General features: G+C 38.3%; 2 protein-coding genes across 12 annotated transcripts in view; one reads left to right on the top strand and one right to left on the bottom strand.

Moving 5' to 3' along the window:
* LOC114018255 overlaps window positions 1-16,610 on the top strand; it is a 70,270-nt gene extending 53,660 nt beyond the window's left edge. The window contains exon 5 of one of the 2 annotated variants that reach the window (XM_043521913.1): window positions 2,322-5,467. In XM_043521913.1, coding sequence (XP_043377848.1) covers window positions 2,322-2,540 — 219 coding nt within the window. In that variant the 3' untranslated portion in view covers window positions 2,541-5,467. Of the gene's footprint in view, window positions 1-2,321; window positions 5,468-15,707 lie in introns of those variants that run through there. The other variant, XM_043521914.1, reaches the window with a different exon arrangement.
* RASA2 (RAS p21 protein activator 2) overlaps window positions 1-16,610 on the bottom strand; it is a 123,331-nt gene that overhangs the window by 9,160 nt on the left and 97,561 nt on the right. For 6 of the 10 annotated variants that reach the window (XM_037908738.2, XM_043521910.1, XM_043521911.1 and 3 more), the window contains 7 exons: window positions 13,744-13,817; window positions 12,211-12,317; window positions 10,344-10,426; window positions 9,365-9,573; window positions 7,483-7,586; window positions 6,626-6,815; window positions 2,908-5,804 (listed from right to left, as the gene is read on the bottom strand). In XM_037908738.2, the coding sequence (XP_037764666.1) occupies window positions 5,774-5,804; window positions 6,626-6,815; window positions 7,483-7,586; window positions 9,365-9,573; window positions 10,344-10,426; window positions 12,211-12,317; window positions 13,744-13,817 (798 nt within the window). In that variant the 3' untranslated portion in view covers window positions 2,908-5,773. Of the gene's footprint in view, window positions 1-2,907; window positions 5,805-6,625; window positions 6,816-7,482; window positions 7,587-9,364; window positions 9,574-10,343; window positions 10,427-12,210; window positions 12,318-13,743; window positions 13,818-16,610 lie in introns of those variants that run through there. The other 4 variants (XR_005226735.2, XR_006283577.1, XR_006283576.1 and 1 more) reach the window with 2 other exon arrangements.

Below are 16,610 nucleotides of genomic sequence, written 5' to 3' on the forward strand. Positions count from 1 at the left end.
TGCTTCTCTTTCTAGGGAACTTAGGACCCATTTTAGGACTTGGGGTAGGGTCCTGAAGCCCCTAAAGGGTTTTTCCTTTCTCATCCTGTTCTGCCTTGAGGACTTATCCCTGGGCTGGCTGCTGAAAGTTTTCCTCTTCCCATTATGGTCTGCATCTCCATCGCCTTTTCCATGTTTGAGTCATGGCTTCTTGTGGTAGGGTGGAACAAAATATGCCTACCTGAGTCAGAGCCCCATGTCCTAGCAATGCAAGGATCAGCTGGCTGAGAACAGGCAGGGCACAATTTGTTCTCAAAAGAGCCCAGGAACAGGGTCGGCAGGTATAATTTTTGGTGGTGCCCAGAACGGGTCCAAGTCTGTTCCCCAACCTAAGGCTCTGAGAGGGAGTTTGGGTGCAGGATGGAGTTTGGGGGTTCAGGCTCTGGGAGGAAGTTTGGGTGTGGGAGGGGTGCAGGCTCTGGGCTGGGACAGGGGTTGGGGTGCAGGAGGGTGTGTGGGAGCAGCCTTGGGGTGGTCGGTGTGGGTTCTGGGAAGGGGTTTGGGGTGCAGCAGGCAGGCTGCCCCAGGCCTTGGATGGGGGGCCAGAGAGGACTCTCCCCGCCTGCAGCAGTGACCAATAGCTCCTACAAGCTTTTCTTCTCATGTTAACTTCATGAACACAGAAGACAGGCACAACACTGCCTCTAGTGAAATACTCATTTTATGCTGAATGGGGACTGGAGTTTTCTTTCAAACAAATAGTGATTTATCCTTTCACGTGGCTCCAGTGGTTTTGGATTTACTTTAGGGGCTGCAAAAAATAAGAATTCATGTTCCACTGCACCTTTGAAGCACAAATGGGACCCAGCAGTTAGATTGTGTACCCCTAATATACAAGTTTCAGAGTAGCAGCCATGTTAGTCTGTATTCGCAAAAAGAAAAGGAGGACTTGTGGCACCTTAGAGACTAACCAATTTATTTGAGCATAAGCTTTCGTGAGCCGCAGCTCACTGAATGCATCCGATGAAGTGAGTTGTCGCTCACGAAAGCTTATGCTTAAATAAATTTGTTAGTCTCTAAGGTGCCACAAGCACTCCTTTTCTTTTTCCCTAATATACAAGTGCTCTCAGTTCAAGTCATTTAAAAGGCACTTATTTTACAGTGATTGGTGCTATATAAATGGCTGTAATAATAAATGATTACTTAATGACCAAATGAGGAACTGTGGGATCACTACAAGAAATGGCTAGGAAGGGGAGGTGTTTACATAAATGCAGTGTTTACACAGCCCCTGCATTTGAGAACTTGGATCTAAGGCACTAAGTGATTAAATGACATTTAGCTACAAAGACATTGCCCATGTGTTTGTAAATTCTGTAGCAAAACTGGAAGTATAACTGGCCTAGAAATCACACTATCATTGGTAAGGCCCTATCTGAGTCATGGTTTAGAAACTCAAAACGATGCATTGGTCACAGAAAGAAGCAATCTCAGTGGGTGGTGGTGAGAGGGGCAAGCACTCTGACAGAATGGTGATAGGCCTGGTCTATAAGGGAAATTGATTAGCCTAGCTGTTCCAGAAGAGCACTGTGTGGAGACGCTATTCCAGAATAGCTATGTTGGTCAATTTCCCCCATGCAGACAAGGCCTTAGCTAGAGAGAAGTCATGCTAACATCTTGAAGACTGAACTTTTTATCAAGAGGATTGACATATTGACATTGTTAAGGTGCAGTAACATATTTTACTGCATGCTTCACTGGCCCTCTGCCAAATTTTATATGAAACTCAACCGCCGATCTGCCAAGCCTGGGAAAATAAAGGCATCAAAGAGAAGCATTTTAAACAAAACACAGGTGATCGTGAAATGTGATTCCAATTGGGTTTAATCAAATTAGAGCATTTGTAACTCAGCACAGCCAAAGCAGTTAAACTTGAAATATACTGAAGATTTAAAATACCTGTCATTTTTAGGGCTTTGCTGTGCAGTACTTACCAGATACAAAATCATAATTACAGAAAACATTCTATAATATGGCAATGGTTCGTTGGCCAAAGCTGTCCGTGCCTACTGTATTTTTTCTTTCTGGTAAATTATTCTTACCCCCCATCCCAAAGTCAGCTGGAACATCCTAAAATGTTGTTCTGCATCTACAAGACCATTTACATTAAGTAGGCAAATTCCTACCAATATCCAGCTTTAAAATTTGTTTGGTATTAAGTCTGGTTTATTGCTGATATTTTTCACTATTTGTCACCAGTCCTGGGAAAGGAGGTAGTCCTTTATTTCCTTCTTTTTGACGCCCCAGTTTAATTGTTCAATTCCTTTACTTTCCAAACCAAGGCTTTAATACAACTTGCTCCTGAGCCAATCAACACAGATTCCAAAATGATCAGAAGGGTCGCGACATGGCTCCCACTGAAGAGCTCTCAGGCCAGCAGCAAAGGAACAACTTCAGTGATTGGCACAACCAAAAGAAGCATCTCAAGTGGTGCGGGTCCTATTCCTATAAAACTAGTCTATGGTATACTGACCACATGCTTAGACTACGGATTTTGCTGATACACATAAAAGAAATTTACATATCCTTAAATCATGGTGGAGAGGAGACAGAATAAAAACAAGGTAAGGTAAAAGACAAGTGTGAGATAAAGGCGGCTTGTTTATAAGTAATTTATCAAACCTATTTGAGTTTCAACAGAGAAGATGGTGGTGCTTATTTAGCACTCCTCTTTAGGACAGGAAGTGACAGACAAGTTAAAATGCCAATCAAAATGAGCATGTCATACAATGACAAAGACACCCAAATATCCTTAAATGCATCAGACCACTCACCAATTTAATAGGATATGCCTTTCAAGATTGACCAAACTGCTACCCTCCTGTGCAAATTGTTATGCTAAGGGACCTTCTATTAATAGTGCTTTTCTCTCCATTTAGCAGTCCTAAATCAGAAAGTAATTGAATCTATGAGGTAGCCATACAGGATTACTGAATTTCACTTCATGCTGTTTCTGTAAGATGGAAGATAGATTGTAGCAAATAGTTCTACTTCACTATGCAATTAAGCTACCAACAATTTTTAAGAGAACCAAGCCTCACAGAAAATACATAGCCCGAATCAATATGTCATCATTTATTTGTGAGTTGTTCTCAAGCAATGTTACAAAAGTTTTTAATATTTTATAAGAAAATAAATTTAAATAAAAATACATTTTCAACAATACATCATCCTTACACAAATTAAAAAACATTAAAAAAGAATTTACAGTCCAAGTAAAACTAATTACTGAGCAATGTTTTAATGTCTAGGCTAATCAAAGTGAAAGCAACTTGAATATTAATCTCTTATTTGTACCTAATTTAATTCTAGAGTACCTACTGCATTTTTAAACATACTATAAAATGACAAATTACATTTTAAAGGCCTAAGGTCTTAAAGGCCTAGCTGTCCTTTTCTATATAGTCTCGTACCATCAAAGCAAATGAAAAGTGCATTTTCAAAAGGTTTTTTTTTTTCCTTACAATAATATAAGATTTAAACTTGTTATATATTTAACTTTGCTGTTAAGTGACAGAAACAGGCTTCAAGAAACAGACACAAGCACATTTTGTAATAAGGCTGGTCACAATAAATAGCAAAAGTTAATTCTAACAGGTTTCAGAGTAGCAGCCGTGTTAGTCTGTATTTGCAAAAAGAAAAGGAGTACTTGGGGCACCTTAGAGATGAACAAATTTATTTGAGCATAAGCTTTCGTGAGCTACAGCTCACTTCATCGGATTACGATGAAGTGAGCTGTAGCTCACGAAAAATCCGATGAAGTGAGCTGTAGCTCATGAAAGCTTATGCTCAAATACATTGGTTCGTCTTTAAGGTGCCACAAGTACTCCTTTTAATTCTAACACTTATTAGTGCTGTTCAAATCTGGCAAACCTTGTTTCTTTGGCAAATAGCACGGTCAAATTGACCTTGACAGAATACATTTCTGGGTGTCAACAACAAATTGAATTTTTTCTAACTGAAATTGAGGGCAAGTAAAATTCTTTTAAGAATACATCCAATAGTAAAGTAATGCAAAAACAGGACTATACTTGTTGGTAAAATGGCAAGTAGTAATAAATTATTTGATGTTGAAGATATTGGTATCAAATCCCAACTGATTTCAATCAGTTGCTTTAATATTAAAAAGTGATTGTTCTAATAGAAAAGTTACCTTAATTTCAACAGTGATTTCAATCCTGTGATACCAACTGACTGGATTTTAGAAGAAGGCACCCTACAATAGTATTTTAAACAGCTTATCGTTTTGTAAACATTGTGGATCTACATTTGTACTGATGAATTACATTCTCAACTCTGACTGGGGCAAATCATGATTATAAAAAAACAGCAAATGCTCCAAAAATGAAGTACTACCTGTACACAGTGTGTTTTATTTTATTTTACTTTACCATGTATACCATAATATTTAATACTGGTGAAGGAAAGTTTAGCCTTCTCTTCTCCAAAGTGTTACCTTGCTTCTACTGATTATGTACAGATATGGTTTTCAGCATAAACGTTAATTCTCAGAGGAAGAGAGCAAGAATCAAAACTTTCTAAACTCAAGAATGCCAGTTCATATTTGTTGGATCTGACAAATAAACCCCCCCACATAACTAGAAATTAAAAAATAGTCATAAAGCATTGTTTTAACACATAATAGCACTGATCATTCAACTGATCATAAAGATTAGATACTACGAAGTATCTAAAAATATAATCTGGGGCAGTCCAGATATCTAAAGTGCTTGGAGTGATTATTCTAGAGAGATTATTTAATATAGCTGTAATGAGAGGTGAGCTGGACCGAAATGTGCCAATTTTTTATTTTCAAAAAAATCCTAGATGGGAAGATGTAAAGTGAACAGTATCCAACCACAGCATTGTCACATTTGCATTCTTCTCATTTGCAAGAAAGCTAGCTTCCAAAAAGTGTTGCTAATCTGCATTTTAAAAATAAAAATAATAATAATAATGATAATAATTTAAAAAAACATAAAGAAAAATTAGTACCTGATTTTTTACAAAAGAAAAAACAGACTGTGGTCTTATGTCACATCCACTGCTCACCCCAAATGTAAACAAGAGGTACAATCTAACAACAGATTCCCTGATTTCTCCTTCTTCAGTACTTTTTTTTTAAAATAAAAATATAACCAACATTGGTGTCTGCAGTACACAGAACACATTGCATGATTTTATAAAACTTCAGTTGCAGTTACCTTGGAGTCCTGACAAAATTAATAGTTTGACAAAGGAAGAGAAAAAAGTCATGCGCTGAATGTGAAGGTTCAGATCCTTTTGAGTCACCATATGTTGGGATTTCCACTGCAAGACTTTCAGCACAGCAGGCACTGATGGTGGATTAAATGCGAGTCCAGTATATTGAGAGATGTAATCCAATCAACAATTGGTGTTGATTTTCCTCCTTTAGAAAGCTAATTCCTTTAGGATGTTCCAAGAAAAGAAAAAAAAAAGAAAAAAAAGCAATTGCAGAAATATTTAGATTTACTCACAACTGATACTTCAAGAACATGGAGCTTCAAGTTCTTCATCAAAACAGGAATAACCCTCATGATCAGTTTCCCAAACAGATACTTCTCTATTAAATATTAAATAGATTGTGAACACAGGTAGCATTTCTGTTCATTCTTAAATACTTCGGACAAGTGTACACCATGAATAAAAAAACCCACCAAAAAAACACACTTCCAGTTTCTTCCGAATCCACATAAGCCACAGTTTAGTTTTGTTAGGAAACTTTTCCAACAATTGGGTTTTCCCTGGAAAATAAAACTGCATATAAGTATTTTTGCTGGAAAAATAGTTGGTTTCTAATAATCATATAATTTAACTTAGTTTGTTTTAAAATGTCAAGCTATACTTTCTGCATAATTTTTAGTGCATGTTGGGAAGTCCCATTATTTGCTCAAATCCTGATGTCCTATCACACGAAAGCAACATTAGCCCTGAAACAGACCTGTTCAAATCACTGAGCAAACAGGAAATCAATGTTTCCTTCTCCTTCTCTTACAATTTGGGTCTTCTTACACAAAGGGAAAAAAAAAACCCCATGACAAACAAACAAAGTATGAATATTCACGATAGACAGTTAAGTCTGAAGTTCTAGACTAGCCTGACTGCTGATGTAACCCACCTTTTACTATGGCCAATGGTATGTCAAACCTACAGGTGTTCACACCAGTTATTGTTGCAGTACTTTTAGAAGTGTTAGTGTTTGCTGACTTGGTTTCCTGGGAATCCTGTTTCAGAAGCAGTACTTCTGGGGAATAGTATTATGCCCCATGAAGTGTCATGATAATTTGGTGGTGAATCAGCTTGTCTAAGTACCTGATTTATGTATTAACAGTAGTAGTAATACACTTTTACATTAAGATAGTCCCCAAATGTCCAGTTGGGTTTGGGGCCCCCATTTGTGTTGCACACTGAACACTGAAGAAAAGAATCCCTGCCCTGACAGGTTTAAACTCAACAGCTATCATCCAAAGGTGTTAAGACACTCGTACCCCTTGAAAGCCCGCACCGCCCATCTTTTTTCCCCATATGTACATACAAGGTGGCTGGAATTACGGAGGATACTTACTCACTGCCATATTTAGCACTTGATGACCTTTTCTTCCGATATTTTTCATGAGGCTCGTTCAGCTTTTCTACTATGGCTATTATTTGTTGAAGAGTTTGGAAAGTTGCTACAGAGTCCTCAATTGTGAAATTAGAATAGTCGTCTAGTTCTTTCTGTGGACCTTGATAGACTGCAATACTTCCACAAGCCTCTACAAAGACCATCACAAATAAAACGTTAGAGTTTTCTACTTTCAGTAAACAGAGCTAACTCATCTCATTGATCAGATAGGGATTTCAAAGTTTTCAAATATGGTGTTACTTTTAACAAACGTAAAATGGACTAAGCCCGAGAGGAAAAATGGTATTAATGAGATATGGTGAGCAACTTGGTTTAGCTTTGTAAGTTCATCCTCAATGGGTCTAACATTTATTCTACATACTGGGTCCCTACAATAGGACTACCACCAGTAATGCTGCCATAAAACTGATTCTTTCTTGACTCTTAGTCATGACACCAAGGATTCTTTTTCTCAGCACTAATAAAAAGCAGTAGTACAAGACCAAGTGGCTCTAGGTGTAAGGGAGCATAAGCGACATTCCCTTTGCTCACTGCATGGAAATTGTATATATTCTCGTTAATTTGCAAACGAATCCAATTAGCACATTAATGGGAGTTACATGTGCACATTCAGAGGAGACAACCTCAAACTGCTGAATGAGAATGATTTGATCATACAGCAATATCAGAAATTTAGTAGAAAGTACATTCATTTTAATTTTATATAAAATTGTAAGTATAAAACATTAACATGACATTATCAGTCTTATTCAATTATTTTATGCTACTGTAACTCCATTGAATTAGTATTCAGATACCTTCCATCTTTTGTAGTTTAGGCATGTTGATAGCAAAAAGTGAATAAATTCTTTCGGTTTCTCTATCCCCATCAATCTCAATTTGAATATCAGCAGGAACACCTCTACAAAATAAAGTTAGGTGAAGATACAGATAGTAAATATTGCAAGCCATTCTCCTAGAGAGCTTAACGCAAATAAGAGCTGAATGAATTTCAATATATTTATCCATTTATAATTATAATGCCTGTCACTCACATAGAACTTCACATGTTCAAACTAGTGTTCAAGATTTAACAAGTTAATAAATCTTATATGGATGCAAAAACATGAGTTTACACAAATTAAAGTAGAAGACAGTATAGCGTTACTAAAAATGGACTTTTACAGCAGAATTTGCCATATATTTGAAAATAATTCCAATGCCACAATAAGATTAGTTACCATGGGGAATAAATGCCCAGTTTTAATAGTCCCTACTATATTTGAAAGTGAAGACACTAGGAGGGAGAGGCATTATTTAAAGTAGTATAATGGAATATTTTTAGGAATAAGGAGATAACATTCTTTAAAAGTGATGTTCATTTGAATTGGTGGAAGTCCTACTGTGTTAATGAATTGAGATATTTTAAAATAATAATACTCTTTCAGTTAATACTATACGGTATTATCTTCCATGGATCTGGGAGACTGGACTAGATGATTTAATAGTGTTGACTGAATTAAACATTGAGGGTAGCATACAATCCATCAAGTTAAAGATAAATTTATTAGAAATGCAAAATTATGCTTTTTATTTTTTTAAGCAGCAGCCTAACAAAATTAAGTAGAAAACTAATACTTCTATCAAAATGTCCGACAAACACAAATTGTAAGATTACATTGCTTGTTTTCTTCTTTAGGTACAGTATGTTTTAAAGAAAATGATTGTAGTAATGGTTGGTAGAATACTAGGTAAAAAGGTAAAGTGGACTACTTGAACAGCACAGTGACAGACTTGGGGCTGAATCATCAGTTGCAAGTCAGCGAACTGTGCTCAACTTAGCTAGCAGGGTGTGATATAGTGGCTCTCTGCCATCTGTGGATCCTAACTTGGATCCTGAATCTGATCAAACTAGAGAAGCCTCAAATTTGCTCTAATTTTCAACAGCTGCTAACAATCCAAAAGGAGCAGTTGCACCATCCAGAGGTAGCCAGAGATAAGCAACACTGGTTACACCCCTTCCTCAACATGCCTTCCATTCATTCTGTACACCAGAGCCCAGAGGGTGAACAGGGATATCTCTGTATAGCTGGTTAAGCCAGCTTCAAGGCCTCATCATGCTGGCGGTATGCAAAGCAGATGCATCAGATGACAGGATCTGGCTGATGGTTGTCAATTACTGCAGGGTGGGGAGGGAAGAGACAGCAGCCATGAAAAATCCAAAGGGTCTGTGGCACAGCTGCTGAGAGAAGCCATTTCTGTAGCAGCAGCAGGAAAGGGACTGCAATGCATTCCCATATTTACAGTATATGTGAAGAACCCACTTGGTTCTAAAAACTACTGCTTCTGTAATACTGGTGGGTGAGGTAATCCAATAATCAATGCCCAGACTAGAGGAATCTTGAGCTACAATATATAGTCTGTAGAGTGATAGCAATAACTTACAACATTTCTAATTTACATGCTACACTGCCCTTTTCTTGTATTTTGAAATATTAGATGAAATAACATGCCTATCAAAATAAAATATTTTATACTGATAAAGCATGGTTACTATTTTTATTTTTTAAACTAGAAGAGAAGCATACAGCTAACTTGTGAAAGAAAACACAAAACTAATGCTTAAACCATCTGCAAGTTGCAAAAGGAATCAATGACTCATTTTATTGTAGAATGCTTTTTACTTCAGAAGCAACTTACGCAGTGCATGGAGTGCAGCCCTTTGTGTTCTCAGTGGTGGCCTTGCAGCAAAGCCAGTTCCCATTCAGAAAAGCGGAGGGATGATAAACACTCAGTCTCCTCTGGTTACACCTGCTTACCCTGCAGAGAGCTTCTATCCACTCACTAGCTTCCACACAGTTATTTGCCTGGATATAAAGTGGCTTCTCTCCATAAATCACTTGAAACATCTGTGGATGAAAGTGTTTTATTCTGCAAAAATTCTATTCAGTGACAGAGTCGACATACTGAGTAACTCTGAATATATTCAAATCAACTGAATAGAGGTCACTGTAAAAAAAAAAAATCACCAAAACTCAACAGCCACAAGGAACCACAGGAAGTGAATTAAGCGGAGGGAAGGAGAGGTCTTTCTTCCTCCTCTCTCTATTGCTGCTGCTGCTGACCCATTTCTAATCTGACCAAGCACCCTGGGACATTGATACTACTTCTCACTCATCATCTCTGCTCCCTGGCTACACGACTTCCAGATACCAGGAAGCACTGCTCAAGAAGGTAAAGAACCAGCTGCCTTGACCCTGTGGCCCCTGGTGCTCAGACAGCTGCTCCCCATCTTTGAGCAGCACTCCTTTGCAGCAAAGCAACATGTGGATGAGGAGGGAAGGGAAGGGAAGATGTAAATCCCCCTATTTCCTTCAGCATCATCTCACAGACAGCAGCAACATAATTTCTTCACAAATTAAAAGGCATCAGAACCCTCCAGAGCTGCCTCTTCCATCACCTCTGCTCAAAGAACAGCTATGGTTTCATGACCCCAGAGGATTGTGGGATTGAAGTAATGACAAAAAATGTTAGTTTGGAAGCCCAGGGCAGAAAAAAATTGAGAATTTAATTCTAAAGTGATGAGGGATTATTTTATGAAGTTATCACCACTAGTCATTTCTTCAAGAACTCGTCAGGAATTATGAATCTATTATTTCAAAAGCTACATCTGACTCACATTTTTCCTATTGAAGGCGCTCTCCTCAAGCTTCTCCACAGTGAGGATGTTTTTGATTGGAATGATGTAAATTGGTTCTTTGTCTGCATAAATTTGTGAATGGATAACAAGAATGAATCAGACTACAAATCATTTCCTGGGATCAGAGCACGGATACTAGAAGTTGAGATTTCACAGATATGCATCCACATTGTTGACAAAGGACAAACTAATCAAAAGGTTTAACACTAGTGATATGAGAATATAGAGCTCAGAAATGAGGCACAAAAATAGACATTATGGACAGGCAAAACACATTTGTTTCTCACTCATTTGTTTGTAGTGTTGCATAAATTAATAAACAATACATAGGAAGCAGGTTGAACAAGTATGTTCACTGTTCTTTTATTGAAGTGAGAAGTTGAATTGTGATCAACATAGACCAAATCTCATCAGATGCCATTCTGCAACAGACCAGTGGAAGAGAGAAAGCCTTCTTGTGTAGGAAATCAAGACTTTACTGTATCATGTCCTTTTGAAATCCAACACTTCTAATAGGTCAAAATGTGTTAGTTAAATTAGCATGCCTACACATACTGTGTGAAGACTATGAGTGAAGGCAGATTCAGGATGAGCAAGCTAGAAACACTCTAAGACTAGGAAAGCAGTTCCTCCACTTGATAGGCAAAGTGCCAATAATCAGGAAAATACTGATGAGATCCTTACCCTTGCGTATTGTGAATGAGTAGCACAGAACATAGGAAGAGACAAAAACATGAAAGCTAGTTCTTAGCTGTGGTACCATATATGAACTCCTAATTCATGTTGCGTATATAGCTTTAGTCAGGCAACACTAAGGATGTAATGGATACAGTCAACTATTCAGAACATATAAATGCCTATTCATGGGCCATTGGCTAGCATCAATTTATTTTGTTTGTTACTCATAACTGACAATTATAGTCATGCTGTCAGTGTGTTTCTAAGTGCTCCTCAAAATGTATATATGTCACAGTTCTGTCACCAGTAGACCACTTCCTTCACAGTATCACACAGGTAACAGTATCCTCTGATAGGTCTGCAGATAGGGTAAAGGCAGAAATCAAGGTTTCATGGTTGATGATAAAAACAGGCAGTTTTGATTCCTGAATCAAAACTAGGCTCTGCAGCTCATGAACTGAAGATTCCTGAATTCTGGATTTCTGCTGATTGATTAAATTGTAAAGACTCTTGATTAAATGATGAAAACCCTTAAGGACAGTTCTGTGAGATGAAGAAATTGATTGCTCTGTAGACCTTTTCCCACTTGTGATTCTATAAACAAGTAATAGTCTATGAAGTAGTCAAACTAATTTGTGATTAACACAGTACATTTCCAGGAAACTTTTAGTCACAAGCACACATTTTACTCTAGCTAGAAATCCTTTTAAAATCGTAAAAACTCCCCAATGTTCCCTGATAGTTCTGCTGGTTATGGGGAACCCAACAGTGTGGAATTATAGTAGGGTCTGTCGAAGTCCTTCTGCAGGATGGCTAGGAACTAGATCTCTACAGCTCAGATGGGAAGTGTTTGGAATGCAGGGTAGAACAATCCTATATGCAACATGCACCTCTGGGGGGAAAAAGCAAACAGATTTGGGGATAACAAACAAACAAACAGGATTCAAAATTGGATGCAACCAAGACACATTTCTGAGAATCACTTCAGAAAAGGAAATAGCCAAAGATTAAAAATTGTTAGTGTTTTGTTATTACAGTAAATAAGAACATGATCATGATATTTAAAGTCACTTAATGGCTGTGACACACACATTTACCTTTTCTTAACATAATTACATAAGCAGTGTTCAATAAAAACAAAACTGCTGAAAAACAGATTAAGATTTACCTCGTTGTTTGTGATAAGTGAGCTCTCTGCTTGTTAGGCAGAACCATCGTTTCTTGAAATTCTTTTTTCCAATCCGAGTTCTTCCCTGAGCTCTTTTATACATTTCACTGTACAGAGAAATCACATTATTAATGCACAAACCTCACCTACTAAAGAGCTTTGCTTTAAAAACTTAGTTTAAAAACTAACTGGAGAGAATGAGCTATTTGCCATGCAATGAAAACACAAAAAAATCTAGATTTAAAGACTACTTTGGTTCACAAAATAGATCTTGAAACTCCCTCTCTTATAGTGACTCAGTCAAGAGGTTCTTTAGCAGATAAGAACTTTGAGCGCTAGACAATCAAAATCCCAACCCTTGTTTGAAGCACCAACCCAGGACAGGGGCCTCTTGCATACCTCTGGAGACCTGCATTTTACCAAAATGGTGATGTGCATCCAATTGAGATTCTCTCTCCTCTCCATCTTCCTCAGAGTATATAGCTTCGTCTAGCTTAGGAAACAGGTGCAGCTGAACTGATGTTCAACACAGTTCAAAGGCAAATGCAGACCAGAACAAATTACATTCAAACACTGCTTTAACTGCACCCTTTGCTGACACCTATTTTCAGCAATGGGTAAATCCCCTAGCGCCGATAAGGCTTATGAATCAGGATGTTTAGTGACTTATCTGTTGTAGCTGTCCTCTTCCCCATTTCTATTCAGTATGTTTTGGGAACAAGCATTGTTCTCCCCAATGTTTTGGCAGGGTAAAAGGTACACAATTTGCCACATTAAATAAGTTTGGCAATTTAACTCTCATGTGCCAGAAGTTATTGTTCTGCAGAGGATGATTCCGTTGCTAAAAATCTGCTTCCCAGATATAAACTGAATATATATATATTTTTTTTTTAACCCAGGAATAGCTTGTAAATAGATTAACTCAAGGGAGTTTATGGGCAAAAGAAACTTTTTACTTTACCATTAACCATCTCTGCCCCACATTTTTCAAATATTCCATGATTCATTAAGAATGAAACTTTCATATGCTCTCTAATTATGGGAAGTATTTTTCTGCTTTGGTATATTTGGGGTCTCAGAGCTCAAGAAGCAGAGCATGTGAAGTCATTCTAATAGCAGGTTATGGGATTCTGAAATACATTTTAAGGTTTATTAAATCTGCCACTGAGAGGGCATGATTACATTCCATCAGAAATACAGAGACACTTTTAAAAAATTAAGAAATACGATAAGGTGAGTTATAAAAATTCCACAAGAGCGGTTAACGAATTCTACAAACTACGTATCATTGATGTATCTTGAATGGAGTATTTTCACAAATTTCATAAATAGCATAATCAACGCAACATGTCAACAAATGTTTTCTAATTATTGCTCATTTTATAAAGTAATTTGCTGTAATTAAATAAGGGTAAAATTCATACAGATTTACATGTATAAATGCTACAAGATGGACATGCAAAACATTCTTGCTTTGATATAATTTCTTTACTAAACATTTGTGTAATGGACAGTACTTTACACTTCAATTACCCTTCTTTTAGATGTAGTGGTTCACTCATGCCACTGGGCTCTTTACTTTCAGTAGATGACACTTCATCTAAAAACTAAAGAGAACAAGGAGAATAGGTTATGTTTGGAAACAAAAAAAGTTGCCCAGATCCATACTGTTTCTCATAAAAACACCATTTATTACAGTACACAAATACTTCGGTAAATAGAGCGTAACTAGGGGTAAATTGTATGGAATTCAGTTTTAAAAAGGTCAGTAACATGAAAACAGTTTAAAAGAAATTTCTAAACTACACACAAGATTTCCAGAAGCCTATAGAAGCTGTTGGTTGCTCAGTACTTTTTAAAGTTAGGACACTTATTAGATTAGGAGCCTAATTTTAGGCTCATTTTTAACATCTTGGCCTATGCGTATATGTAATATACAAATATATAAAAAAGTTAAACGGCAAAAAACTTCATTAACGCAAAGTTAAAGTTGACAGGTGGTAGCTTGTACTTTTCAGAATGTCGAGCTCTGCAAAACTCAAATTCCTGAAAAGCAGAAAATGCAGAGTAAGGTAAATGCTTATGCAATCTTAACTCTGACCCTGGAGCTGGCAATAGCCTCGGGAAAATATTTGCATGCACTCCAGTGGCACTCACTGTTTTAGGTGCAGCTGTACTGAATGGTGGAGGAATAAAATTAGAACAGCTGCTTTACAAATGTTCTGGATAGGACCTGCATGAGGAATGCCGTTGAGGTTGCTTGTAATCTTGTGGAATGAGCAGTCAGCTTGTCTGGTGGAGAATTGCCTGCCAGATCATAACAAATACAGATACAGGAAGTTATCCAAAATGAAATTTTTTGAGAAGAGAACAGAAGACCTTTTCATTCTGTCCACTAAAGCCATGACATATGTGGTGATCCCAAGGGATGAGGTCCATAATTAGATCAACAAGGCTGAAAACAGAGGACTCCTGAACCTCTGTCCAGACTGAACTCCCTTTGTGGAGGGGAAGATGGTTCCACTGGAAAGTGTGACTCTAGAAGATGAGAACTCTGGGTCTGGTTCTGTAAGTGGCCTCACTGGTACAGGTATTGGGAAGCCACGGCTAGAAGATGGAATGGGAGAGGATCTCCCTGGTGAGGGTAGGGCCGAACAACGGGGCGGGGGGGATTGCGGGTATGGGAGGATGACAAGGTTTTCGGGGGTGGTAGGATTCTGGAGGCCGAGTCTCATTGCCCCGTGCCATCGGTGTCCGTGTAAAGGAACTCTTAGTAGTTGGTGGTTCCTTTGGGGCTGTGGTGGTACTGCTAGTGATGTACTCTTCGATTGTGTTATCGTTGGTAATGATGGTTTAGGGTCCTTTGACATTCAAGTGATTTGTTTTGATTGGTATCGAGGTCCATGTTGAAGAGCATTGCTCCAACGAGCCTTTTGATCATGGTCACGAGCATGAAGATTTGCCCAATCTGCAGAGAGGGATCCCTTCTCTAAGATGGTCTAGGAGGGGCTCTGCTCTTATGTTTACAATAGTGCATCTTATTCTCATGAAAAGGGCCACGTGAAAGTGTCCTTTATTCAAGCCACTCCCATGTCTGAGTAAGGCACTGAGCTAGAAGGTGCATTCCTTGATGTCTCAGGTCCGCATACAGGAGGGTTACCACAGGCTGGATTCAAATGAAGCCTCAAACCTCATGGCATGTTCTATTAGGTGTTTCCAGTTAAGAGTTCTCATGCCTGCCATGTTCAACTGGCAAGGAGAGGCAGATGCTGTACTTAGAGGAGATATGAGTTTCTCCAAGGCAGTAGAGGCAGCACTGGTGATCATCGCTGAATGAAGAGGAGTCGGGACAGGGGATGCAACCCAGAAGGCTGGGCGTGATTTGAGTCCTGCATCGCGGGATCGGAGGATTCCCCGGGGCAGGGAATTTTATCTATTTATCTAACTATGAAAAAAACCAACTAACTAACAGGATAAAACTTTTAAATATTTCACAGGCAAGAACGTAGAAGATGATCGGTTCCAGACACCAGAAGATTCCGACTCAGGCCACACAGTAAAAAGGAACTGGAGAGGCATCGGTGCATGCTTACACCCTCAGTGTGAAGGTGCGGACCAGCAGACACCACTTGCTAGAACTCTGCTGTTTCAGGTGCATGTGTAGCCTTGGTGGAACACAAATAGGGACCAGAATTCAAAGAACAACTTGAGGCTGCAGTCTACATAATTTCAATACAGTATTGTGGATGTTGTGTCAGTAGCAGGGCACTGGGGTCTTCTTGCCATGGGTGAGGAGGGATATGACAGCAGTCTGTGGATTTAACGATAGGTAATGGGAAAATATACGTTAGGTGTTGTCTGTTGTAGATGTATGAAAAGGTTGTAAAAGGCTGTAAAGTGGTTAAATTTTATAAGTAATATTCTGTCAAGGGAGTAGGCTCAGTGTTTGATCATCGGGCAAGCACAGGCAGTGGAGAGAGAGGGAGGGAGAAAGCGAGAGCACATGTGCAATGGGTGTATTGGGGTGTTTCTCAAAGAAGGCAGAGTTAAGGCTGCGTAGGCTTCTACCATAACTTTGTACTTTCTGGTTTTCCAAAGTATGAGTCTTGCTGAACTCGATGTTCTGGAAGGGCACAAGCTCTCCCCACAGCAACCTTAACTTTATTCTAAAGTTTTTTGCCTTTTAATTTCCTAGTTTTTTAAACAGAAAGAAATGTTTGTTGGTAGAGGTTATTTAGACAGTTGTAGTTCTGATTTAGGTTTGTAATTGATATGCTGCTGTGGCTATTTAATAATCAGAAGACCTAGCTATTATATAGTGCTTTTCATCAGTAGATCTCAAAGACCTACATGTCATTATCTCCATTTTACAGATAGGAAACCAAGGCTGAGAGAGAGAG

The sequence above is a fragment of the Chelonia mydas genome, chromosome 9 (genome assembly GCF_015237465.2).
Source record: "Chelonia mydas isolate rCheMyd1 chromosome 9, rCheMyd1.pri.v2, whole genome shotgun sequence".
Taxonomy (NCBI): Eukaryota; Metazoa; Chordata; order Testudines; family Cheloniidae; genus Chelonia; species Chelonia mydas.